At 49.1% G+C, this 27,352-nt stretch overlaps 1 protein-coding gene across 1 annotated transcript in view; it reads left to right on the plus strand.

Moving 5' to 3' along the window:
* The first annotated feature begins 2,750 nt into the window (after positions 1-2,750).
* The window catches only part of PTCHD1 (patched domain containing 1), a 34,801-nt gene continuing 10,199 nt past the window's right edge, over positions 2,751-27,352 (plus strand). Inside the window, exons 1-2 of the mRNA XM_063343114.1 lie at positions 2,751-3,642; positions 16,739-17,399. Coding sequence (XP_063199184.1) covers positions 3,214-3,642; positions 16,739-17,399 — 1,090 coding nt within the window. The 5' untranslated portion in view covers positions 2,751-3,213. The remainder of the gene's footprint in view (positions 3,643-16,738; positions 17,400-27,352) is intronic.

Consider the following 27,352-nt stretch of genomic DNA (forward strand, 5'->3'; position numbering starts at 1 on the left):
TATCTATTTTGTAAAGCGCCATTCAGAGCCGGAGCAGAGTAGCACGTATATGTGATAGAAATCCTACCCTTCCATTTCCTCCAAAAGACAGGCAGAGCTGGTTAATGCTTCGCAGGTTAATGCACGCTGCCCACCACGTGTTACCAACAAGAGCTCCAGCCACCGGAGCTTTCCCCTACAATGGAGGGGAGACCTCAACCGTGCTTTGCTCCTCACAGAGTACTTATAGAAGGCCTCCAGCTGCTCCACTCCTGGCAACCATATTACCACAGAACACATTTTGATGGCAGTTTTTGGAGCATCAAAGCAGTGATGGTCAGTAGCCAGGTGATTTCACTATCTGCAGAGTGAGGAGTACACAGAAGGTTTCCCCTCTGGTTTGGTAACATCCACAGGACAGTGTAACATTCTCGCTTAGTGGGGTTACATTACAAGCTGTGTTTCTAGCAGCACACGTCAAGCTGCCTGACATCCCACCCCTCCATGTCCCTCCCCTGTGGGCAACGCCACAGTCAAAGACAGGACAATTCCCTGGGCCAAGGGGAGGCAGAATTTTGTGGGGTGAAAACCCACGACTACCTTTGGAAAGACATGATTTCCACCGCAGGTAACAGTGCAGCCTGACGCTGGTTACAAGAGACAATAAAACAGACACTGGTCTGGGAAGACAGAGGAACATCCAGCAGAACTGCTGATACATCGGTTTCTCTCTCTGCCCCCACAAGATGGATATATTCTTCCTGGGGTCACCTATAGCTTACCCAAAGTTATTGTGCTGAGAACTGGGCTGAATGTCACCCCCTCAAACTAGTTTTCCTGAGGTACCCTGGAGAACCGCGAATCAGCCACCGGATGGTTACTGAAATAAGAATTCCCCTCATTTTTAATAATGATAAAATATTTTTAATGGAGACAAACAAAAAAAAAAAATCAGCACAGATGATGCTGTCAGCAGCAATGACAAAAGCTCTTTGCTTGTTGCTAATGACATGAAGCACTGGGCACATCCCCATGTTTCCCCCTAATATACGACAATGTGACTAAGCCCATGCAGTGATCCGCATACAGCTGGAAACAGGCAGCAAGGGGAGAGCACTGGACTCCTGGGAGATGACAGACCGGGGCTCTGCCACCTGACCTGATAGCAAACTTCATGCAAACTTGGGCCCAATCCTCTCCCATCTCTGTGCTCCTGCTTCTTTTTCCGTTTTTGAGGTTTTCTTCAAATTATATTCAAATTAATTATTTTTTTTTCTTACACTCATGTAGGACCAATACAAGCAGTAGGGACCCACCAGCATGAACCAGAGTAGAACCAAGCAGGGGCACGATCATATAACAAACCCCAGCATCCCTGCAAACCCCAGCATCCCTGGATTGGGCACTCTGGATGCAGCCACACCAGCCCCGCAGGCAGGGTACTGCCTGGAGCAATTCCCAGGCTTGGGCACGAACCCCAGAACCAGGGGACGTGGGGACCTTACTGGCCATAACTTGGCACTGCTCAACCAAGCCCATTCACTCGCTCGCCACCCGAGAAGCGGTGAAACACAGGAAGAGTTTAGCATTCAAGCTGTGTGACCTAGCCGCAAGTGAGGAGATGGGAATGATGTCAAGGAGGTTTTTGTGCATGAAGCGTCCGTGACAAAACATTAGCTTAGGTCAGACGCCACTGAAATGCAAAAGGACGGATGACTGTCAAGTCTATCAATAACCAAAACAGGGAGCTGCTGCCGTTACACACAGCAACAGGTCCGACAGCTGTCAAACAGAAACTTCCTTGCCGCCCGATTTGTAAAACCACCGGCTTGGGCCATAACTGGGCTGGGAACACCAACACCGTTGGTTTGAGAATTTCCATCCAGGGCTGGCTGACGGCGACGAGAATCAGTGTGCCCCAGTGTGCCACCCAGCCAGAGCTGCCCCAGCCAACACCGGCGTTTCTCCTCGTTTCCGTTATTTAATTGCAATTTGTGATTAAAGTACGGGGCCGTCCCCTCCACCCCCGATCGCACCGCGGGGGGACGGGCTGTACCTACACACAAGGTGGGCAGCGGCTTGTGGTTCGGGGAGCGCCGCTCCCCGGCACGGCACCGGCAGCAGCGGCGGGGCCGGACGGGTCTCCCCGCACCGGGCGCTGCCGGGACAGCCCGGGGCGGCCCCAGGGACGACGCCGGGGGGCCCGGGGAGAGTGAGGCGGGCAGGGGCAACCTCGCCGCCGGCGCCCGGCTTCCCTAATGGGCATGTGCGGCGCCTCCCGCACATGCCCATTCTGGCGGCGCGGAGCCAGCGGACCGTGCCGCGCCGCGCCCCCGCGGGAGGCAGCGCGGCGGGATCGCTCCGTCGGGCACCCCGGGACGCGGCCCGCCCCGGTCCCACGCGGGGAGGCGGCCACACGCTTCTGGCGGCGGGTCCCCGAGCCAAAGCCCTCCCCCCGCCACGACACGCACCGCGCTCCCCCTCCGCGGGGGGTGCCCGCCCGTCGGGGGGTGGGGGAGTGGGGGGGGGGGGCGGGCAGCCTGCGCTACCCGGTCGCCCCGGGGGCGGCGGCCCGGTGCGGGGCGGGGGATGTAACGGCGCGGCGGTGCCGGCGGCGGCGGGCGGAGCCGGCCGGCAGACGGGCGGGGCGGGGCGCGCCGCGGCGTCCCAAGCGCGGCCCGCGGGGCGGCCCCGGCGGGAGGCGCCGCGCTGCGCCCCGCCGCCCCGTCTTCGGCGCCGCCCGGCGTGGCCCCCGCGCCCCTGGGCGGAGGGCGGCGGCGGGGGCGCCGCGGAGGGCTTATCCGCGCCCGCCCCGCCTGCCGCGGCCGGGGGATTAGTCAGCAGTCTGCGGGCAGCCCCGCTCCCGCGCAAACTCCGCGGCGGGGGCGGGGAGCGGCGAGCGGCGCCTGCCCCTTCGCCTTCCCGCGGCGAGGGGCGGCGGGGCCGCGGCGGCGGCGGGGCTCCCGCCCCCCCGCCTCCCCACCCGCGGCGGGTCCGCTCCGCGGCCGCGGCGAGGGGCGGTGGGTTGGTGGCAAGTCAGGCAAGGAGGCGCTGGGAAACTCCTCTCGGGCACGGCGGCGTTGCGGGAGGACCAGCGCCCGAGGCGCCCCACGCCGGCGGGCAGGCGCGCACACACGCACAGCGCACACGCACCGACACAGACACGCGCGGCGGCGGCCCCCGGCCCCCCGCAGCCGCGGCCGGCGGGGAGGCGGCGCCCGGCGGGGCTGCCCCATGGTCTTGCGGGGGCCGTGGGGGAGCTGCGGGGGCCCCGGCGCGGCGCTCGCCCTCCTGCGCGCCCTCCGCACTAGGATGTTGCGGCAGGTCTTGCACAGGGGGCTGGGGACGTCCTTCTCCCGGCTCGGCCACTTCGTCGCCAGCCACCCGGTGTTCTTCGCCTCGGCGCCCGTGCTCATCTCCATCCTGCTGGGCGCCAGCTTCAGCCGCTACCAGGTGGAGGAGAGCGTGGAGCACCTCCTGGCCCCCACGCACAGCCTGGCCAAGATCGAGAGGAACCTGGTGGACAGCCTCTTCCCGGTGAACCGCTCCAAGCACCGGCTCTACTCCGACCTGCAGACGCCGGGGAGGTACGGCAGGGTGATCATCACCTCCTTCCGCAAGGCCAACATGCTGGACCAGCACCACACCGATCTCATCCTCAAGGTAACCGCGGCGGGTCCCCCGGCCCCGGCCACCGCCTGGCCCGGCGCCCCGCATCCCGCTCCCCGCCACCCTCCAGACCGGTCCCCGCACCTGACACACACACACCCCCCCGCCGCCGCCGCTGACCCACCCGCGCATCCCGGCCTCTGCCCACCCGCCACCGCCGCTGCCACCGCAGCTACCCGGTCACCTCCCTGCAACAGTTGGGATGCCTGCCCGGCACCGCGCTCCCCGCCAGCGCCGCGGGATCCGCTCTCTTCCACCCTCCCTCCTTTTTGTATTCTCTCCCCCCCCGCCTTTCTCCTTTTTTCCCTGTTTCGGTTTTATTTGCTTCGGGTGAGCGAGAAGGGCAGGCTGCTTGCTTTCAGTAATTTTTCGGTGCCTCTCTACTCTACCGTGCTCCCGAGTGAAGGCGACTCGGGCTTTGATGAACTCAAACTTCAAAAACAGTTAGGTACCTGTCTCCCAGGCTGCCGGGAATGCTGCTGGGGGCTGCTGCTGTGTCTGGACTGCATTTCTGCCTGGAGAGGGGTAGCGCAAAACCCCCCTTCTCACTGCTGGTGAAGGCAAACAACATAACTCCGCTGATTATTTTTAGTGGGTAGTATTATTTTTTTTTTCCCCTCCGCTCCTATCCCACCATCACAGAAAATGCTGGTTTCAGAGATGAAGAAAAATCCAGCTCAGCTGTAGATTTGCAGGCATGGTGCAGCCTGTGCTGCCGGTTCAAGTTAGAGCGGGCAGCATCTTTCCCTGCCACTTGAGCGGCGCGGAGTGTGCGAGTCACAATCTAACAGGACATCTCACCATACTGTATGTCATAACATGTCGGAAACCTGCATTTATTGAAGCTGGTACTCTAGTTTACACCCCGGTAGTTTTGAACAGTCTTGGAAGGAAAAACAGGGAGGACAGATGCGAGAACTGCGTGTTAAGAGGGTCAAGTTCAGCCAAGAGAAAGGAAAGGAACATTTACAAATAACCAGAGGTGTGGCTAGCTCAATCCTGCACGTTTTCGCTGTTGCCTTGTGGAAACCCCGGAGACTCAGCATTGCTTTTTTATTCCCCCCCCCGCCCCCCGAATGTCAAACTGTCAGCCCGTACAAAAGCCAATGTCAATTTTTTTTAATCGCTTCAGGGAGTGTCTCTTCTAAAATGAGAAAATAGATGCAAATACCTATCGTAAGAGACTTTGGGGAGACCTCACTGTTTACTAAACAAGGACATAACTGTTACAGTGGATTTATTTATGCTTTATTTCCACTGTAGGCACATACAGAACTATAGTACAGAGCCACTCAGTATTTTATGTTTTCGTTTTTTTGCTGTTGACATATTACCCAACGGTAATCAGCAAACAGATTTAATGAGCATCGACTCACTAAGTAACAGTAACAAGAATGTTACTGGCGAACGAGAAAACTCCAGAGAGACGATTTTCATTCCTTCATTTTCTTGTCCCATGAATTGCGTTCGCATCCAGTATGTGCACATTTACTCAGTCATAGGATAATAATGATAATGGATTTTTTCTCTCTGTACTGCTTTCTTTAGAGGTCTGTAGTTTTATCAATAGCACAGTGACACACAAATAAATGGTATTCAGAACATTTACGCAGGCAAACTTCTGCATAAGATTTATCACATCAGCGGAAGAGCTGTAACTTAGAAAGTTCTGTCAGTGCTTAACACTGCCTCGTTTTTAATAGCCAGAATTTGCTAACAAAATGATTATTTTTCATTTAGTGAGATAATGAACACCATTGCCATTTGACTGTTTACTCTTGCTGTTAATCTGACATTGTCAGGCATATTTGGTGCATTATTTCCAGCTCTTTACTTATCTAATTAATTCCAGTATGTCTTGTGCAGAATAGATGATGTCCTTTGTCCTAATTATTTTTCTCTTTGTGGGCAGAGCCAGGCTCAGGCAGCCGCCTATCCACCCCTGTGGACGGCCCCGTGGGTCAAAGCAGAGCCAAACGGGAGGGAGGGCTCCCAGCTCCCAATATTGTTCTATCCGTGCTGATGCAGGGCGACATCATTTTGTGTCAACAGGGCTCGCCAAGGGAAGGATAAAGGGAAAGGTGGCCATCAAGGTTTTCCTATATATAGGCAGTTGCGTGAAGGGGAGAAGGAAGCAAAGGCAGCCACAGCCCCAGTCCAGGACCAACCAACTCAAAGGGCCATGCTTGTAAAGAAGTGTCCTGAGTGAAACCACAGAGTAATCCCACCTGCATTCCTGAAGATGCTGCCGTGTAGGCGCAGTCAGGGCAGAGAACCTATACGGCAGCGTTTGCTTGTATCTTCCGGAGAAGGATGTCCTCCCCGAGGGCGACGTTTTGCTTCAGAAGAGGCGTCAGGTTGGACACTGGCTCCTCCCGCGTGGTTGTTGCTGCATCTCCACCCACTAGCAGGAGGTCGGCAGACCCAGCAGGATGGTTGCCCCAGGCAGGCACCGGCTTTTCTTGCAGCACCTCTTCTCAGTTTCCTCACCTGCCCTATCCCACCTCATCAGCCAAGGAGGGAAGGGAACAAGCCTTGAGCCGCTATGGCTGCCCTAGTCAATGTGGCAAGGGAAGGAGATTTCCTCTGGTTTTGGCAGAGGAAGAAGTCAGCTTGCATTATTGTCCCTTCAGTAAAAAGGGATACAAAGTTTTGGGGTCTGAGCAGCTGAGATTGAAACATAGCTGGTACTGTCAAAAGTTAATCACTCTAACATCCCAATTGATTAACTAGTTAATGGAATAACTATTTTGGTGGCATTCTGACATACTCTGGTTAGCTTAGTGCAATTCCTTGTGGGCACATTATCAGCCTGAGAAATCCCACTGCTACCACGACTGCGCGGTACCCTGTTGGCTGGCTGGGGGGGAGATTCAGGGAAGGGCCCAGCCTCACGGCTGCCTCGGGCCCCAGGTCTCAAGCGGCGCTGCCAGAGCAGGAGCTGCCATGGGTCTCCCCGCTGACAGCCTGCATCTGCCAGCAGGACACTGGCTGCTCACGTGGCAGTGGCAGGTCTTGCTGAACGTACAAGCTGCTCCACGCAAGGTCTCTCCTGCTTGTTAGCAGGGAGGCATGTGGCTGCCTTATATAATAGTTTTGACTTGAAGATGATGCTCCCTTTTTTTTTTAATTTCTGCATAAATCTCCATCCATGGTTCTTGTAACTCCCCATGGATGCTTAAACCATCCTAGGCCTGCCATCCCAATGTTACCTTTCCAGCTAGCATAGCCATTTGCAGAAGAAAGGGAGAAGTGAAAGCATATCCTGAATCTCTGGCCTTAAATAGGTGATCCACCAAAACTCCTCGGTATATGTAAGAGATACATCATGAGACAGATACTGTGGGAGGGCAATAACGAAATTTTACTTGCTGCTGTACCTGCTCTATAGCAGAGCACGGGGTACTGGCATCCCGCGCTGCCGGCGTGCAGGACCTTTCTTCCTCAAGATCTCACTCTTTCAAGAAAGGGAGAGGTAGGAAGTAAAAACACGTGTGCTTTTACCCCTGTATTTCTAAGAAGTGCTTGGAGAAACAACAATAATTGGGCTATTTAGCGTGGGCCATCCTGCAGAAGTTCAGATGATTATGTAAAGTCTGTACAAATCCTCTAAGCCTAGAATCCCACCTGAAAATAGTGTAAGAGCAGCCCCCTACCAATTCCTGGTGGTATTTCCACTTGCAGCTAGCAACTTGGTAGGTTGAAGGCATACGAACCTAGGCAGATTTTTTGAACCGCAGAAAATATATTCCGATTTAGCCAGAATTTGATACAGGTATCCTTTTGAGCCTGTTCATTCCTCTGTACTTACAGTGAGTTAACTGTGTTATACTACAAAAGGCTTCTCTTTTTTTTTTAATGAAAGGTTTCCCTTTTTTTGCAGAAGGATATCCTCTCTTCCACTTACGTTATTGTGTTTATAACAATAACACAGTACTAATATTTTTTTGGCAAAAACTCTAGTTAACGATACAAGACGCAAAGATGGAATGAAATGTAACGTGCCTTACTGAAGGGGATTGCATTTGCAGTTTCCCTCTATGAAAATCTGTAGATGAGGGTTTATTTTTAAAAAAAAAAACTCTCCTAACTACATCTTTTCAGACAGGGCTTTTACGTTGCCCCTTTCATGTAACTGACCATCAGTAGATCTAGATAACTGATTAAATATCTATTTGAACATGCAAGCAAATAGTAAAATTAGGTATTTCTGTTTAAGGACACCTTTATTTAAGAACTGCGTAACTTCTGATTACTGCAGAAAAAAACGTTTTAACTTCAAAATTTTGTAGACCTCATACTTGTTGGGGTTTTATTTCCTCTGTCTGCTCCTTTATTATATCCTTGTCAATGTGTGTGCCTGCACACTCTTGTCTACGGTCTTCCCAGATTTCCTCGCTTATTTTCGACGTACGAGGAAACTCGTGGAGGAAATAACCATATTTATATTCCCGTGTCTGTGGTATTTCCAATTGCTTTGCTGTACAAACATGGCACGCTTAAGCCATTATTTTCAAAGCCGGTGGAAGTGAGTTCTGGTTGTTCAGCAGATCCGAAAGCTGGGTCTGTCGCGATCCTGCCTAACGCAACGTACCCTTTATTTTAAAACTTTGGCTACTTCTGAATGCCTGGACGCAGGCAGTCAACTGTGGATGTAGCAATGGATATAGTAGGTCTCCACCTTCGCTAGGTAGCTCCGGCACTAAAAACACTTCTAGGGAAACAGTCAACAGAACAAATAGTGGATTCTGCTAAACAAAAAAAATTTAAAGAATGAAGTCATGTCTTTAGAGCAAGGCTGTAAGATGAGGGGAAGAGTCCTAATACAAGAAAAACAAGGGTGTGAAGGCAGCAGAAGTGCAAGCCTGTTGTCATAGCAGCACAATGCTGCAGGGCTAAAATGTATCTTATGCGAAAACAGATGAGAATTAAGATACGCAGGTAAGATCTGGGCACAGCCAGGGAAGAGGGAAGATAAATAGCATGCTGCAAGGACAGCGTGGAAGCGCCTGCAGAAACCCCACACACACACAAGGTCCCGATGTCAGCAGCAGCAGCTCCTCGGCATGGTTCCTGCGTGCGAGAGGGTTTGATCTCTCCTGCAGGCACCGGCCGGCAGCTGGAGAAGTCCTGAAGTTGCCCATGCCTGGGAGGGCAACCACATCCTGCTCCAACAGCGTCGGAGGGGACGGCACCCCTCTGCTCTCCCTCCCACATGGGGCGATGCTCCCCTGGGACCACGAGCTGCTGCCAGCCAGACAGCCCGTGCTGGGGACACCCAGCGCCCCGCATCGTGTCCCCTTTCCTGCTCTTGGAAGGTCAGACCTCACCTCCCGTCTAGCGGAGCGCACGGGGGGCAGGTTTTCTCGATAGATGGCTGGACGTGTGTGACGGGGGACATCACCCTGATGGGGGACGTCGCCCCTGCAGGTGACCCTCCAGGAAAGAGCAGCAAGCAGGCAGGGCGGGCATCGGAGGCTCCGTGCATTGCAGCTACCAATGCCAGGCCACCGGCACCCCAGGCAGTGCCACAGGGCTCGAGGAGAGTTGCCAGGGCTCCCCAGCAACCACGTTTGGGATTCCCAAAAGCTGTGACCGGCCCTGCCTTTAAGTTGGGGTTTACAGCAGGAGAACCACCCCCCCCTCTCTCCTGTTGGAAGGGAGAAGGAGGAGCCGAGTCGTTAATTAACACGGTGGGCTGTGAACTTGCAGCTATTGAGGTTTCCCTGCAGCGAGGAAGAGACTGTTCCTCACACTTCTGCTGGAGGAGCCCCTGGCAAGAGCCTGCACCGTGTCTCCAGCCCCCTGAGAAGCCATGTAAAGATGGAGGGGTGTTTATGGAGAGGTCTGCGACACATGGAGAAAGCCACCGGTGGTGGAGCTGCTGCAAGATCAGCTGCATGAGCGAAGTTTTCACCTTTTTTTTTTCCCCCATCATAAAAAATCCATCTTGGAGCCGCATGCTAGGCTGCACGGAGGGGTTTCTGCTGCCCAGGCGTCCTGTCCACCAAGAGCGGTTGGCCTGAAAAGCAGAGTGGGCTTCTCACGGTGGGACAAATTCAAGCAGAATTACCAGGGCGATTGTCAGAATTAAGACGGTAGTAATTAGAAAAGCTTCCCCACTTCAGATTAGAAAAGAAAAATCATATCTAGCAATTTTCTGTAGCTACCAAGAAGGCAGATGGAAATGTAAATGCACACACATCTGCCACTTCGAGCACTAATAGTTGTCCCTCCATTGAGAACTTGTAGTTTGAACAATTTTTAGATTTTATTCACATGAAAATTGTTTGGAGAAAATATAGTTCACCAATTTGGACAGCTGAAAAAATTAGTTGCAAAAATACATACCCTGCATAATTAGTATCTTAGCGTCTCTTCAAGAAACCTGCTCGTAGGACTGCTAGAACAAGAGCCCAGCTACCCGTAGTGGTCCTCGCTGCACCCTCTCCAGCTGCAACTTGTAATGTTTTTCCAGAGCCATTAGGATCTGTTGGCTTCCTCCCTCGGCTGAGCGCACGCTCCCTATCCCTCGGCCAGACCGGCTTGGTCAGGAGGCTGCTGCCCACCAGCAGCCATTGGAACCTCTGCCCTGGAACCCACGGTCTCAGACTGACAGCCCCGTTCAGGGTTCCCTTTGCCTTCCCTCTCTGCACCTTCTTCTGATGAAAATAGACTCTCAGTAGTTTAATTCGGCCTGTCTGCAGAGCCCACGGTGTTTTCTTTCGTGAATTAAGCTGGGAGCTGTGCAAGTCTTTTCCCTCTCATATCCCTTTTTACCTTTTGACTGAGGCTGTCTCTTGAAGTGAATAAAAAAGCACTCTGCAAAGACAGGAAATGCCAGAGATTACTGAGATCATAGAAAAAGTGGAGAAATTTATAGCAATCCATTAAAGGCTTTTTCTCCTCTTCATTTTCCTTGGCACAAGTTACCTGTAAAAATGACCAAAAGAGTAAACCAGCTTCACATGAAAATGAAGCCTATATGTAAAACCATTGTCTTTATCCTGCTTTCTAGTTTTTCAGCCTGTGTTGAGCCCAAAACAGTGATGAGATTTTAAACAGTAATAGATAATTAGTTCATTCTTCACTTTATTTTTGAGCCTTCTCAGGCTTTCCTCCATCAGCATGAGATCAGACATTTCTTTTTTTTTTTTAATGAAAGCTGAGATATTTAAAAAAAAAAAATCACAATGCTTCAGGCTCCAGGGCTCAGAGAAAAACCAGACTTGGTGAAAATGACAGTAAAAAAATTGTAAGAGTTGGCAACACTGACTAGAGTGAAGCTCGTTTTTAATTTGAACCATCAGGTGTAGACTGGAAGACTAAATGGAGTCAAATAATAGCAACATCACCAAAAAAAAAAAAGTAATATAGCATTGCAAAGATCTTAGTCCTGTGAAAAACATGTCTCCCGATGTGCCAGATCATTCGCAGTACAAGAGAACATCCGTGTGTCTGGCTAGTTTTGTCTAGTTGGCCATTCATCGGCTATATGTCAAGTAACAAAGCGTAGTCAAGTCCTTAAGATGAGTGATGTCCCCTATAAAACACCGCACGTCACTGCTCGGCAGCAAAACCAAACACATTTTTGCGGTATATATGATAAGCAGAAGGCAGTTGTACATGTCCTTAATATTAAAAATGGTGCCTGTGACTCTGATGCAGCACCCCTGGGAGTCGGGATGTCTTTCCATGAGCTGGGAATAGCAGCTTGGCGAGACTGAAGTGTCCCGTGGCATGTTGTTGCTCTCATGGCGGAGTTTCCCTGGGAGCAAAGCAGTGCCACCAGCCAGGCAAGACCCTTGGGGGACACAGTGGCTATCGCTGGGTCCTTGTGCCTGGTCCCCTTTGCCCATAGCTTTGATCTGGGCAGCAGATTATATAATGTGGGCTTAAAGGATTTCTGGGACTGGACCATTTTGCAAATGAATCAGCAGTTTCTAACCCCTCCCTGCTGGGATGGGATCTGTTTGCTTCGCAGGGAGGCTGCAGACTTTTTTGTTACCTGATTAAATTGACAAAATTCTGGTAATACCTCCTCACTTTTCAATTACAGAAAGGTCTTCTCAAGAAAGCAAGGGGTTTTCCAGAGGTTTTCCTCACCCCTTCTTGTGGCTCCCTGCATCTTTTGCTTGGATGCAAGAATAAGATCAAGCTTTCCTTTCTGTCCTGAGTATACATGTCTAAGTAAAACCCCTTTCCCTTCAGGTTCAGCTTTGCTGCCAGTGCTGATAGTTGTGCCAAGCTCTGTACGGGGAAGAGCCGTCTGGCAGAGCCCGGTGTGGGGCTTGGCCATCCCAGGGCAGCCGAACCAAGCCTACCGGGGGGCTCTGGTTTCCAGCGCCTGACATCCTGGGCCGATGGCAGAGGTAGGAGGTCCGGCAGCCAAAAACCGCTTGAAGAAACCTTTGCAGCCGCGGCTCTCTGAGCAAATGGTTCAGGTCAGGATAAGCGTCGGGATTTTATGTTTTGCCTCCTGACATCCCCTCCTGGGCCCACGGGCAAAACCAGCTGGCGGGGCAGTGAGATTTTGCCACCTCTCATCTGTCAGCTGTGCCACGGGCTGAAACGTGGCTTGGTGTGGAGAGGTGAGACCAGTACAGCCCTCACCTGGAGGTGTTTGCAGAAAGGGATTTGTCTGCCGCTTGGAGACATCTTTCCTCTCTGTTTAAAATAAATAACCGAGTGAGTGTGGGATTTAAGAGTAAACCAAGGCCAAGACTAAGATGTTACCAAATGCAAATGGCTAAAGACTGAAGGAAGAGAAAACACTGTTCTAGAAATCTCTGGCACGGTAGGGGACACACATAAACACCATTTTCAGAAGGGATAGGGGAATTGCAAGTGGTGGTCACTCTTCAAACAACAATGAAAGAGAGAGGTGGAAGTTATTATTTCATGCCTGAGCACTTCCAGGGACAGTGGGCCACTGTGGCAAGGGAGCTTAGGCGATGCTGCGCAGCACTCGTGCTGCAGTGCTCTGGCATCTCAGCAGTAAACTGCTTTTTTGGTTCCTTGCACTGTTAGCTAGCTGAAAAAGCTGTGAGCAATGAGCAAGCACTGCATGTCTCCCTTCAAGAAAAGCCATTCATTCAGCTTTTGTTATTCCTTTAAATCTCCCTTTCTCCTAATAGGATCGGTAAGGATAAGAAAACAGCTGGATAAATGAGAATCTGGTGGTCCGTCATTTGTCCCAGTACTAGGTGCCAGGTTTGTTCAGAATATGGTTACTCGCTACTAAAATCTGCTGCACTGAGGAGTGCAATATGCATTATGCATTAGCATATTGCTAGTGTTGTCCCCATCACACAACAGCCTTTACCGTCTCTTGTTAAGACACTGAAGTTGCCCGGGGGACCTCCTGGTGTACCACAGGCAAGCCAAATTGCAAACCGTGTAACCCCTTGAACATGGCCTTGTAAACGTCTCGGACCTCCTGTTCTCTGTGCAAGCCAGTCACCCCAGGGCTATGGGTACGAGTGGAAAAACCTGCGTGGCCGCAGTTGAATCCCCAGTGTGGCAGCAGAGCCGGGACCGCAGCTCTCCCTCGGTGGGGAAGAGGGCTGGCAGGGGCAAGCCAAGGGAGACAGCCTGCAGCCGTGCTGCAGCACACCCCTGCCCCCGGCACTGAGGCGGCAGAGATTTGTTTTCTAGGATCTGGTCTGAAAAAGCAAAGTGCAGGTAAAGCGATGTGTTTGTCTTGAGGATGAAAGTCTGAGTCAGGCTTCCCAGAGCTGAATCCTTGGGCGCGCTGAGGCAGTGCTCGGCATACTTTGCCGGGATGAAGGGAACGGCAGGTTTTTCTCCTCTTTGGCCGTTTCCCTCCAATTCGAAACCAAGCGTTGTGGCCACTGGCAAAGCCCGGAGGACATCCTGTAGCTGCTCTAAACTGCAGGAGCTTGTAGCTGGCTGTGGGGGCTGCTCGGCTGCCGGGATGTGTCAGGATGCGGAGCTGGCTGCCCGCTGCCCTCTCCTCCCCAGCCCCACGGCTGGGAGGTGGCGATGGGCAGGTCCCCCCCACGCAGCGCCCGGTCCAGCCCAGCACAGCCTGGGAGGAAGCACGGCCCAGTGCCACAGAACGGGCTCCTAAGTCTGAAGTGATCATTTCCAAGAAGAAATAAGTATTTTAGGTATGACATTTAGCTTCCAGCCTTTCCCTAAAAGATGAAGTAGCGGCTGTGACAGATGAGGTTATTTTATAACCTAAATATTAAAAGAAAGTACTTCAGATGTAGAAGGAAACAAATGCAGCAGTGAGGCAGGGTAGGTAAATAGCCACACACATTGCCTGATAAAAGTTGCATGACAGTTTAGTTGCTTCTGCATTGTGTCACTCGATGGATCCTCTCTGAAGGAGCTGTATTGTTAATCTCATACAGCCAGGAAATTCCTTCTATTCCTCCTAGCTGTCCTCAGCTGCACTTCTTTATATGACATCTGATTTCACAACGGTTGTCAATGAAAACCATACAGTAGCTGCCATTGTAAAAAAAATTAAAATCAGATATTTGTCTTTGATTCGGTAAATCAAGGCAAACTGTAACGATATACATTTGAATTCATACCCCAAAACAGTCTTGCAAAGCCGAGCTTTGCAGAAACAAACTGGAAAGGTGGGAAGAATTCCGCATACCAGTTCATTTATTTGGCATGTCCCTGGAAATCTTTTAATTTGTTTTGTTCTAGAAGAAAGATGTGCAAAAGCCCCTAATCTGTTGCACAGACAGTTATTTGTTCTCCCACCGCGATGGAGAATTCTGCTTCTCACCATGGCCAAGCGTCGTGTTCTCCCAGTACTGTGGAAAGGCTTGTTAGTTCAGTTCACTTCTCAAACCTGTCCTTCTAATGTCAATATTGAACTGTTGTTCTGCAGAATATAAAAACTACTCAAATGCGGAAAAATACACCCCCGAGCTGCTAGAGAAATGAGTTGAGAATATAGGAATTTTGTAATCTTTGCCTATATGATGTCATATCATCCTGAGGAACGGAGGCAGCGTAACTGAATTTATACCCATCACAGGTTATGTAATGTAATCACCAAACAGTCAGATTCATGGTATCATATAAGTGGGGTTTTTTTCTGTAAATATGTCTGAAATGCCAAAGGAAAGTCACTATGACTATTTAACTTCAAGAGGCACAGGATTTTAGCCATGTTTATTAGACATTTTGTCCATTGCCACCAGATGAGTGTATAAGCTCTACTGCTCTCATGTACCCTATCTTCTATTTCCTTAATCAATGTTTGTCTTCAGAAGGAGCCACTTCCATTAAATATCACCTAATCCCAGCCTCTTTACTGGACATAAGAACCTCCTGCCTTCTTTGGACTGCAGTGGAAAGCAGCATATGCAAGTAGAAAAAAAAATGATCTCCCCGTAGCCAGTTTTCACTGTTTTGCTCAAAATATGAAGGCAGAAAATAACTATTCCCCCTTTAAGGAAAAGAAATTAAGAGTCACTCTAATTTGGTTCTTCAGCTCCCTGGAAGAGCTGTTATCTCCCTGCTTTGCAGGTGAAGGAAGGCTTCTCCTTCTCATTTATCAGCCTTGCTTTTGTCACCACACCTTTGCAATGCTCCCACCACCATTTCCCATGCTCTACAAGGGACCAAAGGATAAATCCATGGAGCTCTTCAGAGCAGATCCGGTGATTTCCTTCCCCCCCCCCCCCCACGGCAGGAGACGTGGCACTGAACAAAGTGCCAAAGCACACACACAGCAGCCTGCAGGTCCCCCCCAGCATTTTGGATGTCGGGTACCCCCCATACCAGCTAGGAAAGAGCAGAGGGAGCCCCTTCCTGAACTTCGTGGCTATCCACCATGAAGGAAGGACATCACAGCCACGGGGAAAGTGCTCAGACTTCTGGTGGTTGATAACATAGTCTCAGCCTCAGCAGCGTCCTTACGGAAGGTCATGGTACTCTGCACAACTAGAGCAACACACAAGGAGTTAAATGGTGATGGGCCAGGCCTGCATATTTTGCAAGTAAAATGCGCAAAAAAACCCAGCTTGCACTTTGCTACGGCCCCCAACGTTAGCAATCTTCATATTCTGCTTTTGAAAAATACTGCAACGCCACCCTATTAGGCTGTTCCCCTACTATCTTTTAGATTTCTTGCTTCTCCTATGTTTACTAAAAAGGATTCAGAAAAGGTTGCAAGAGTTTTCTGTATTTTTTCAAGAGAGGGTAATTTTTCTGCCCTTCTGATGCTCAGAAATAATTATGCGCTTTGGGTCAGAGCTCCGGCATGGCAAATTTCAGAAGGATGCAAAACAGCTTACGAAGGAGGATGCCTTAAGAGCTGCCAGACCAAACAATAAGTGATAATAACCTGCAGGCCCTAAAACTAGGGAGCCTTCCTTGTTTAACAGAACCTGTCAGAGAGAGAAAGAGAAAACGCGTCAGTCTCTGCCATTGCTTCCCGCTCTCAGACTTGCTGAGGATTTGATGGGGGAAAGAGGGAGGGGAAAAGAGGGCAAATTAATTAACACCAGCTATCTTATTCCTGCTGTGCCAGCGATCTCTACACTTGGGACACGGAGCCGTGACCTGTCCTTTACTGGGAGCGAGTGCGAGTCCCCTGCTGCTGCCAGCTGCCGGCGCATCCTGGGCGGCTGGCACCCCTGGTCACCTTGCTTTTCTGCCTTCTTGTACCTGAAGTTTATCTGTCGAGAGAGTAATTTGGCAATCCCGAGAAAGAGTGTATCTCCGGACATGGTCGGGCTGTAGCTCTGCCTTTTATGTTCACCCAAATCACCTGAAAGTGGAGGTCCGGGCCTTTGGAGTTCATTTATTTAGACAGGCCGAACGGCAGATGCACATGGCACTGATGCAGGTCACAACACACCCAAGTTATCAGCAAAGGACGTAGGGGAATAATACTGCTATTTTAATGCATGTTTCCTTTTTTTTTTTTTTTTTTGCATTGAGTGTGCTATTCGTGCTGCAGTCACCAGAACTTTTGTTGTCGTTGCCTAGATCAAATCGGAAAGGGACGGAGGTGAGGAGCCCCTGTTGTTCTGGCTGCTGCTGTGCGAGATGAACTGATGAATAACGTGTGTGATTTCTCTTTCCCTTGTAGTTGCACTCTGCTGTGACCAGGATCCAAGTTCAAAGACCTGGTTTCAATTACACGTTTGCCCATATATGTATCCTGAACAATGACAAGACATGCATAGTGGACGACATAGTGCATGTACTGGAGGAATTAAAGGCTGCTCGTTCTTCTAATCGAACTAATTTTGCAATCACTTATCCGATTACTCACTTAAAGGATGGCAGGGAAGTGTATAACGGGCATCAGCTTGGTGGGGTTACTGTGCACAGCAAAGACCGGGTGAAGTCTGCAGAAGCCATTCAGCTCACCTACTACTTGCAGGCAATCAACTCCTTGAATGACATGGTGGCGGAGAAGTGGGAATCCATTTTTTGTGACACTGTTGAACTTTTCCAGAAATCCAACAGGAAAGTCAAAATGTATCCTTTCACTTCTTCTTCGCTGAAGGAGGATTTCCAGAAGACGAGCAGGGTGTCAGAACGCTACCTGATCACAAGCTTGGTCCTTGTGGTCACCTTGGCCATTCTCTGCTGCTCCATGCAGGATTGTGTCCGCAGCAAACCCTGGCTTGGCCTGCTGGGATTGCTGACCGTGACCCTTGCCACCCTGACTGCAGCTGGGATCATCAATCTCACTGGTGGGAAATACAATTCCACCTTCCTGGGAATCCCCTTCGTCATGTTAGGTAACTATCTCCTCTCTCCTCTCTCGTTTGTGTGTTTGTGCCTCCCTGACGCATTTCCCAGCGAGCAGAGAAGCATCACTGCATGGCTGCCGGTGCCTCCTCCCTGCAACGCTGCCCCGTGCCCAAATCCACATGGCCTCTTTTCCTAAACTGTTTGTACCGTGCCGGGACATTAAAACCGTGCCTGGGGGACTGGTGTGGCGTAGCGTCCTGCCGCAGCGTCCATGCGGGAGCGAGGAAGAAGGTTGCGTGAATGCCGAGGGGGAGCCCCGCTGCTGCTTTTCTGTGGGCGTTTGATTCTGGTTTTGGTGGCCAGCGTTGGAGGGAAACCTTTGCAGAGGTCCCCCTGCCGCAATGGCAGCATGAGCCGCGTCGGCAGATGAAAGTGGCCGGGCACGTTGGGCACTTAGAGAGCTGTCCTGGCTTGGCAGGCGCCTGGCCATGGGACAAGGGAGGTCGTCAGTTGTGGGTTGTGTTTCTCCTGGCTGAGCGAGCATAGGGAGGGTTTCTCAGCCCTGGCGTGGAGAGTTTTTTCTACCCTGGTCAGGGATGGACCCGTCCAGTTAGCTCCAGCGCATCCCTCCGTGGAGGGCTATGGAGGAGGCGGCATCAGCTGCTCCCTGGCTCTGGTGCCAGCAGAGGCGTCTTCATCTCCCTGGTTTTCACTCACTGTGGGGTGTGAGGTGATTTCATTCTGTTTTGTTTTCCTTGAGGGTAGGAAAGAGGAGGAGAGAAGGGCGGTCAGCTCACTCCTGACCCGAAATCAGTGTCGGCACCAGGGCATTTGTGGGGATGCCGTGCATTGTATCCAAACAGGGAGGAGGACTAGATGGGAGACAAAACGAGAGCTCTGGAGAGTTCACAGCCTCTTTGTTTGTGTTTGGTTCATAACTGGTGTGAAAAGCGTTGTGCGCTGTAGGTGTTTAATACGTCCTCATTCGCACCATTATTCATTTGTGGAGAATAATGCATGCATTGATTTGCTCGCAGCTTCCCCAGCTGAAAATCAGCGCTCAGTAATACTTCAGGTTTCAAGTGTAAGAATGTCTCCACTGACTTAGTCACATCGTGTAGTGATATGACACGTTTCAGCACAGCTATTTTTATATCCAGCGCCAGGTTCCTATGCCATGCCCGTACTGTAGCTGTGGTATTGTTGCACTTTAATTAAAGACTATGCTTCAGTGCATTGCACTACCAGTTAACATACAGAATATATTCAGTGATAAAGAGAATTCAGCTACGTTACAAATCGGCTCTCGTTTTCAGATGACATCCATGAAAATTGAACTGTGTCATAATCTAGAGGAAATGCAGCACGAGAAAGCCAGAGTCAAAAGAAGGTTACCTTTCTCACCTCAGTCTTGGGGGGGGGGTTCTTTTGTGGGGTTCCATGCCTATGCTTGTATTGTAAAATTCAGTTCCTCAAACTAAGTAGTTTATATTACTTATACTATTACAGAGGGGAGGATTTCCAGATGTGTTGCAAGAGAGTAGCCATAGTAGAAAAACAGTCTGAAGTCCAGCCATGTGAAATAAAAGTACCTGGGGAAAGTGACTCAAAAATATGAAATATTTGCTGTTTAGGGATCAGAGCATCTGCTCTTTGGCACAATGTTTCAGATCTTTAATTCACTAGTAGTGACTGTGCTGAGACTTGAAGTTCTTTAATACTTACAGATAACTACGAAAAGTTTCACACTTCTATTTTAGTCCTCCTTTAACTGCCTAGCTGTATAAGCCAACTCTGCTTTTTTTTTTCCTTTTTTTTTCTGGGTTTTTTTTTAGTCTTGCTTAGTTGAAGTATTCCACTCTTAAAAGGAGTAAGTTTCAAATACGCAGCTCAGTTCTCGCTGTGAACAAGTCATGACAGAGCAACCAAATTCGTGTGAATCTTGCCTTCTTCCCCAGCTGCATAAAACCTCCAAGGGACAGGAATATCAACAGGTGAACAGAAGGTACTAAAGACATTCCAGAGTTTGTCATGAGAACTGTTTTAAAGCAGCAGCTAGCTAGAAAGGCAGGGTTTCCTTTTTTTTTTTCCCCCTGCAGTACAACAGAAAGATTCAGGATGCGTTTCAAAATGTATTTCATGCCTATAAGTTGTTTTGCTTATAAAGGATGGTTTAACTCAAGGTAACTGAAGGCTAGAGACACAAACCATCCTCCATTATAGCCCGCTGAACTGCTTCCACTTAATTTCAGTGACCGTCAGATTAAATCATAGATTAAATGACCTTTAGAAAGCTAAAGGATTTCTGGCTAACGGTGTAGCCCTGTAGCTATTACTCATAATCTCATGGCTAAAAGCAAAAATTAGATAGAAAAAATGATTACGCTGGACGCATTTCAGGCAAGGCCCCTTTACTAGTATAAATCATTAATGAAGTTTTTGCGTTTTATAGCAAATGAGGATTTTTAACTTTTCATCAGCATGGCAGAGCCGGGGTGGGTGGGGGGACACACTGGGACGCACACTCTCCAGACATCATCTGCCCTCTGCCACTGGACAAGATTACGTCTTTCCAAACAGATACTTCTTGTCCTGCACTTTGTCTTCTCCTTGGGCTGCTCACCCCTGTGTTTCACTGCGCTACCGCTGCGGCATTTGCATCATGTCTAACACAAATTCCCCTTCTGCAACTCAGCTGTCTTCTTTATTTGTCCTCTGCATCTGGAAAACAATTTTTTTTCTTTTTCTTTGCATATTTGGGACCAATCTCACTTGCCTAGTCTTCTACCCTTTAATCCCAGGTTTCCTCACGCTGTGCTTACCAACCTTCCAGCAACCTTCTTTCTTTTGGCCGCTCCACATCTTCCGCGGTGCCTAAATCTGGGCGCAGGATTCAGGCTGAGGCTTTCGGCAGCATGTAGAGTAGGAGGATGATTTCACACATCTTTCATATGGCACTCCTGCTCATACATCCCCATATGACATTCATTTTTTTTCTCAGCAGTATGAAATGGTTGGCATTTGGTTGGTGGCACATGGTAATTCACAGATCCTTCATGTCACTTTCTACCGTGTTTGCACAAGTAGGTATTCCAACCAACACATAGACGATTGCCCTTGTCCTTGCTGAATTGTAGCTCGTTTATCTTACACCATTTCTCCTCTTCACTAAGTGAATCTTGAGACCCTTTCAAGATGCATTAACTGAAGGTGGTCGGCAGTGTTCTGCAGTTGTCTGCTTTTTCATATTTTCAAGAATTGCTTTCTGAATAGTTTAAATAGTTTGTCCAGTCACAAGCCCGTTCTAACACTTCAGGCAATATGTCTGCAAAATACTCGGTTCAGTGTGTTCTGTAATACTCGGTTGCATTCATCCTGTTTTCTGTAGCATTCCTTCAACATCAGCCATTTCCAAGAACAAACAAGCTATAGTGAAGGGTACCAGCCTCTGTAGGTGTTAAACCCTTAGCTTTTGCATCACTAGGACAATTTTACATTATTAAACTACCGTGGCTCACCAAGTTGCACTCTGAAGCTCAGACTGTGTGAAGTGTAAACAGGAACATCTCTTGCCTACCCCACCTGTTAAATATGACATACTGGTTTAAACTCTTCGTGCTTTGGGTTTAATCACCTTCACGGTAGTTTATTCTAATTTATTTTACTCTTTAATTGAGGCAGGTTGCTCTAACCCAGCTCACAAAAGGTAACTCATTGAGTCAGAATAACTCAGTCATTGATGACTGTACATAGCCTGAGCATGTCACTACCGTGACGATTTTTATGTTGTAGCAGGTTTTTTTTTAGCCCTCACCGGCTGCTAACTGACTGGCAAAAATTGAAGCCAGGAGAGATGTTGCCAGAGACCTCCTTCCCCAGCGGGTACCAAAATAGCCGGGGGTCCCCTTTGGTCACCGAAGGTCCAGCTGTGAGGGGCAGTGCCTGGGGCTGGCCCGAGCCCCTGCGGAGGGGCTGTGCCGGGGGCGAGCTGGCAGAGGAGGGCAGGCTGGCTGCAGCCGCTCTCTTCTCTGGGGATGTCTTGTCAAGTCAAACCGGGGACTTTTCTTTTTCAGGTCTGGATGTGTAACAGGTACTTCTAATGTGAAAGTGAAGCCTAAAACCTGTGAAACTTGGCAGGCTCCCACCGTTCGTCTGGGCATATTTTGAATTCGTATATGCCTCCGTGTTTTTTTAAAACTATCATCTGCATTTATCCGTGTGTAAAAATGTAATTTAAGGACAAGATTACTCACATGCCTAGTTCATGTGGAATACTTTGCTGAACTAAGGCTATTCATTTTTGACCCTAAGAACCAAAAAATAAATTCTTCAATTTGATTGAATTTAAAATAGCTGAGTTATAGTGTCAGCTGAAAAGCAGAATTCAAATTCTTGTTTCCTGTTGCCCTCTCCGTTAAAAACTACAGCTGTTCGGTCTGGCACAGAGGCTAACGTATTCATCGTAAGTTTCCCTTATGCATTAAGTGCTGTTTAATAACTGCCAATCCTTTAAAAATACCGGTTTCCTAAAAAAAAACAACCCTACAGTGTTACCAAACAAACCATTGGACAACAAGCAGCACTGGCGGAACAAGTTTCTGGCATGATGTCTTTTGCCTCCCAGAGGTGGAGCGCAGCATTTAACTTAGGGACTCAAAAGAAAATTGCAGTATTGCCCTTTGCACTGAAGAGAAAACTAGCAATCTGTTTCCTATTCCTCTAGAAACTGCTACAGCTTATTCGGGGAGAGGCGGCTCTCTTCAGCTGCCAAGTTCGTGAAAAGCATCGGCTCTGTGAAATCGCGGTGGAATGCCAGGCGCTGCCAGATACGGGCAGGGACGCAGGGCCGGCTCCACAGGCTTATATTTAGCCTCCAATGCTGGCAGGGGAAAACCAGTTAGCAGTTACGGGAGCGGCTTGAGCTTGCAGCGGGCTGTAAACGGAAACGATAGCCAGCCTTGTGTGAAACTCGTCAAAATGGGGACAAATAGCAAATACCTCTTCTTACCGCCTCCCTCCATCCTCCCATCATGTCCCTCCCATCAGGTACGCCCCTTCCGAGGAGAGAGAAGGGAGTCTACAGAGTAGGTCCAGGCAGGGATGCCTGGGAGGGAGCAGGTGGAAGTGTCGGGTAGGACCCAGGCAGGGTCTTCCCGAGGTTTTGTCATGGTTGGGGGGAAAGTCAGGGGGAGAAGGAGACTACGTCTGGCAGGAGGGCACACAGGAGCAGGAGAGGTGCAGAATGCTTTGGGAGGTGCCCAGAGGTACCAGGGCTCGTGGGAGCACCTCACAGATGCAGAGAAGTGATGATCGCTTCTCAGAAACACATATTTTTTGGACGCACACCTTCCATGTGGCCTGGAGGACAGCCATGCTGGTGGAGAAGTGAGCTGAGATAATGTGTACAGGGGTTTTACGAATGCAAAAAGTCAGGGTATCAAAGATGGGATCTGAGGTCAGAGACAGCTGGGAAACAAGGTCAGAAAGAAAACGGGAAACAGAAGAAAAGGGGAGGTCAGTATGTTTGATGATGGGAGTGAAAAGCACAGGAGGGCAAGGAGAGGACTGCTTGAAGGTTAGGCACCATGAAGACAACAGGTAGCTAAACCAAGCAGGGCAGCCAACAACCAGCGTTGAAAACCCTGAGAGGGTGAGGATGCTCGGGCCAGCTGGGGCCACCACATGTGGCTCGCTGGAGCTGCGCCTCGGTGCCAATAAGGTGCCTGGCCCGGCTCCTTCTTCAGGTTTCTGGAAGAACATGCTGGTAGGGAGTTGCAACATATGCCAAATTTGTAGGCTCTAAACGCATTCATTATCCTCCCTATCAAGCACCCAAGTGTTTGCTATATTCAATAAAACTGACGTGTCAACATTGGTTACGTATAGAGAGTTTCAAAGGGAGAGAACCAGCCCCCTCACAGGTCTCCCCGGTGCCCTTCAGTCCACACACAAAGGTAACACACACGCACACGAATGTTTGACTTTGTATAGTACTTTCCCGCCAATTTTCCTGTTAGTTAATAAAAATGTGAAGCTTACCAAGTCTCTTGTTTTTATTCCCCGAGCTAAGCTTTCTCGCTCTCCCTGTCCGGCTGCCCCTCTGCCATCTCTCTGTGCCGGGAAGGAGCGTCTCCTCCGGCAGCCTCCTCCAGCAGGTCTCACTCGTCTCCCTGCTCCAGGCCACAGCATCTCCTTCCTGATGCCTGCACGCCTCTCGGCATCTTTTTGTCTCCCTGAGCTGCCTTCATCTTTTCTCCTGCTTTCCCCACTCCTCCTAGCATGTCCCCTTTGTTGGTCTGGGGGCTTTTTTAAAATTTCTCTTCTCTCCCATCCTGCGCTTGTCCGCAGCTGGGTCCATTGCTCCTACCCTTTTCCCTATATTCTTGAATAACTTCCTTGACTCCCAAGCAGGTCCCCACCGTAACCTGCAGTTGTATCTCGGCTGCTTCAGACTTCCCAGTGATTTCCACCATTCACCCTTTGCTTTTTTCACGCTGCCAAAGGGCTCTAAGAGTGGTTGTACACTTGTTTTTTTGTCACACCATCTGCTCAGCTTTCCCGGTTCAACCCTGCACAGCTCAGTTATACTCCTAAAATATTTTGTGTTTTGTTCCTTTCGTTACCCTTATAAGAAATAAATAAAATTATCTTTCTTTTTTCTACCCTGAGCAGAATCCCAGGCATGTGATTTTCCTAGTAATTCCTTTTTCTTTTCCTTTTCCCTTTCCCTTCCCTAGTCTCTTCCTGAGCTCTGTAAGCAGCTATGCATCTCCTGCAGTCCCTCGGGCATCACCCTGCATTTCTGTTCCTTGCAGGGAAGAGCAGAAGTAGGCCCTCAGGCCCCCCCTCCTCTCTCAATGTACCAATGTGTCCTCTCACCAAAGTCAGTGTTTTCCACCCAAAGTGAGGTGATTTAACCGCTTCCTCCACCTGCTGGTCTCCTTCTCTCCGGTTCTCCTTCTGAAGGCCCTAGTGCCCCAAGCCCCCTAAGGAACCAAAACACCAAGAAGCCACTAATGCATGGGAAGGAAATTGGTTGAAAATACAAATGGTGGCAGAGTAGTTTAGACACTTGTACCAGCCCTTTCCCATGTGGTGCAAAAACGGTGAGTAGAGCTTGCAGCCGGCCACGTGTGATGGTGACGCGGCCAACACATGTCCGTGTTCCCCCCCTCACCACCACAAACCCGAGTGAAATCCTTGCATGCATGCACGCTCCTTGGCTTCAGAAGAGTGTTGATGGCTCAGGAAATATAACGCTTTTTGGAAAAGAGGAGCTGTATCTGTAGGAAGTTAGTCCAGAGACCAGTTTAATACCGAAACCAAGTGCTGGACAACCATAGAGTAAAATCAGTTGCCTCTTGACTGGTAGTGCTCCAATATACACTTATTTCATGGAAGTGTGTTACAGGTGATGCAGGGCATTTAATGAGCATTCATTTATGCAAAGAGTAGCAGAAAGATGTTATACTTTTACTGTCTGCATTCTTTTAGCTACCGAGAAGTCAGTGTGTGCTATGGTTTAATGGAGGGGCTTGTCAGAGAAGTCCCAGACAGTCAAAGCTACTGGGGGTTAGACTCTGACATCCTGATTTTCTTCAAGTAGTGAAGTCCCTCAAGACAAACTTCCACATATAAGAAAATATATTGGAACTTCACAGGTTAGAGAAAATAAACCTTTTACTGTCTCTATATATACATGAAGGAAATGTATTTATACATTTGTGGTATACTTTACATACTGGACTTGGATGGTCAACGAAGACCTGGGGAAGGTCAGCAGGAACTGATGTGACTTTTCATTTTAGGTCTTTCTGTGAGAAAAACAGTGTGTGTTTTGGGCTTCAAATGCCGCCATTCCCCAAATAGGCAATAGCTGAGAGGCACATGTGGCAGGGAGGGAGCATGCCATTCTCAGGTCGTGAGACCTCTGCGTTCTGGCAGAGGACACTGGCAGAGACGAATTAAGTTTAATTGGAAAAAGTTAGGTCTGGATGCTTGTTGGAAAGTCCAAGCTGAGTTCCAAACTTGAAATGATTTTTCTTTTTTTTTTTTTTAATCAGTAAAAATGATAGGTCATATGTGCTTTAACTGAAGTTTTGCAACTTTTTGAGCATTGTGTTTCCCATACAGTTGATCTATAGATGATGAGTAAGAGTAATGACAAACATTGCTAAAATAGGGAAATTTAAGGGTATGCTTGAGATGTTTTGGTTGCAGCTTTCTCACCAGAGAAGGAGAACTTGAAGTGTGGTAAACTAATCCATATTCCACCAGCCCATATTCCACTAGGAAAACACTTCTAGAAGCAATTGGTATTTTGGCTTGTGGGCTTAGAAATTTAAAACAGATTTAAAACACGATTTTGCCCCAGATATACTCACTGTGTCTTACTCTGTCTTCAGGAGCTGTCACCTACTGTATGTCACTTGGCTGTTCTGTAACAGGGTAAACATTAACCTTGCACGGGTGATTGCAGGTAGCTTCCGTCTACCTTTAAGTAATTTTTTAACACGCCGTGCATAAAATCTGTCAAAAACTCACTTTGTGGGGAAAATCAGTTTGCGATTTTTGTCTTCTGATATGAAACTAAGCATGTCATGTGCCAGACAAGCCCAGTAGTACTTAACATAGAACTCCTCATCCAACCACCTCCTCGGCTAGTGAGGCTTGAGGTACATGCATCATGGGGGAAATTCGTCTTGCCGGCCACATCTATCATTCCTTTACTGTCCTGGCATCGGACTCTTCCGTCCTGTGCGGCTCCTCTGGTACCAAGGGTGGTCCTGGCTCCCCCCGCGCACCCCAGGGTCCATGCCCTCTGCCAGTCCTGGTGGTGGGCAGCCACAGCCCTGTGCCTTCCTCCTCTTGTCATCCTCCGCGCCGCCAAACTAAGCCTTTCTCCCTATCTGTTGAAATAAAAGCTTAGCAGGGTGCTGTGCTTCCTGGGGGGGATTTTCTGGTGTTTCCGAGTTAAAGACGGCGAAGAAGAGACGTTACTGGGAGGAGCAGGGGAGTCCCAGGCAGGGCGACCCTTTGAAGGCCAGCAGGAGTTAGATGCTCCCCTGCTGTTTGCCCCAGCACCCCAGGCTTCCACCTATGGCGCAGGTTTGGCTCAAATGCGTTCGGTTGGGATCTGCACAAGGTCTGGGTAGTCAGGAGATGAGTGTGCCGTGCGGACATAAATATTTCAGCAGTTAAAACCAGCTCTCGCTAACGCTCAGCTCCTTCTACTGCGCGGAACGAAATATGACTTTTAACTTTTGCCAGGTCTTTCACGAAAACAGAGGAAAGCAAGTCACACGTTTAAACAGAGTTGACAGCCTCCTATTTAAATGCCAAAACAAGCCTTTACCGATTCTTAAGTGGAATTAAATATTCACTTTATATATAAAAGTAGATTTTGAACCATAACTTGCTTTGCTTATCTGTCTTTCTCAAAATAAAAGAGCCACTCGAGTTTTCTCTCAAATGTATTTCTGTTTTTAAAATGTGCTTATCTGACATTCTTGCTATCACTATAACAACAAAACCTCAAATATTACATTGGTTCAGTACTAAAAAAGGATGATCCAAGCAAAAAAACAGCATTTTCCCAGAGAGTAATTTTTACTCTGTTGAAATCAATGGCACTATTCAAGATTAACCGTGTACTTGCTGAATTACCTGTAGAATCATAGAATCATAGAATTGAGAGGCAATTGATTTGAACTGAATTTGGTATGGTTTAAAAAATAATAATTTGACAATGCAACATTAAGCGAGAAGATGGCTTTTTTATAATGAATAGCTTTAAAATACACATACTCCAAAAATAGAAAGTGGCAAACCACGTTACTGCCATTGCTGATTAGGGACTGTGGTGAAGACTAGGACTATGAATACTGAAGCACTGTTTAATTTAACTTCTGATTTGTATCGTTCTCTAAAACACCGGCTCATTGTTGCTTGTTTGCCATGATAAAAGATAGTACTGAGGGGGTTTATAGTTGGGATGGAT

The sequence above is a fragment of the Chroicocephalus ridibundus genome, chromosome 1 (assembly GCF_963924245.1).
Source record: "Chroicocephalus ridibundus chromosome 1, bChrRid1.1, whole genome shotgun sequence".
Taxonomy (NCBI): domain Eukaryota; kingdom Metazoa; phylum Chordata; class Aves; order Charadriiformes; family Laridae; genus Chroicocephalus; species Chroicocephalus ridibundus.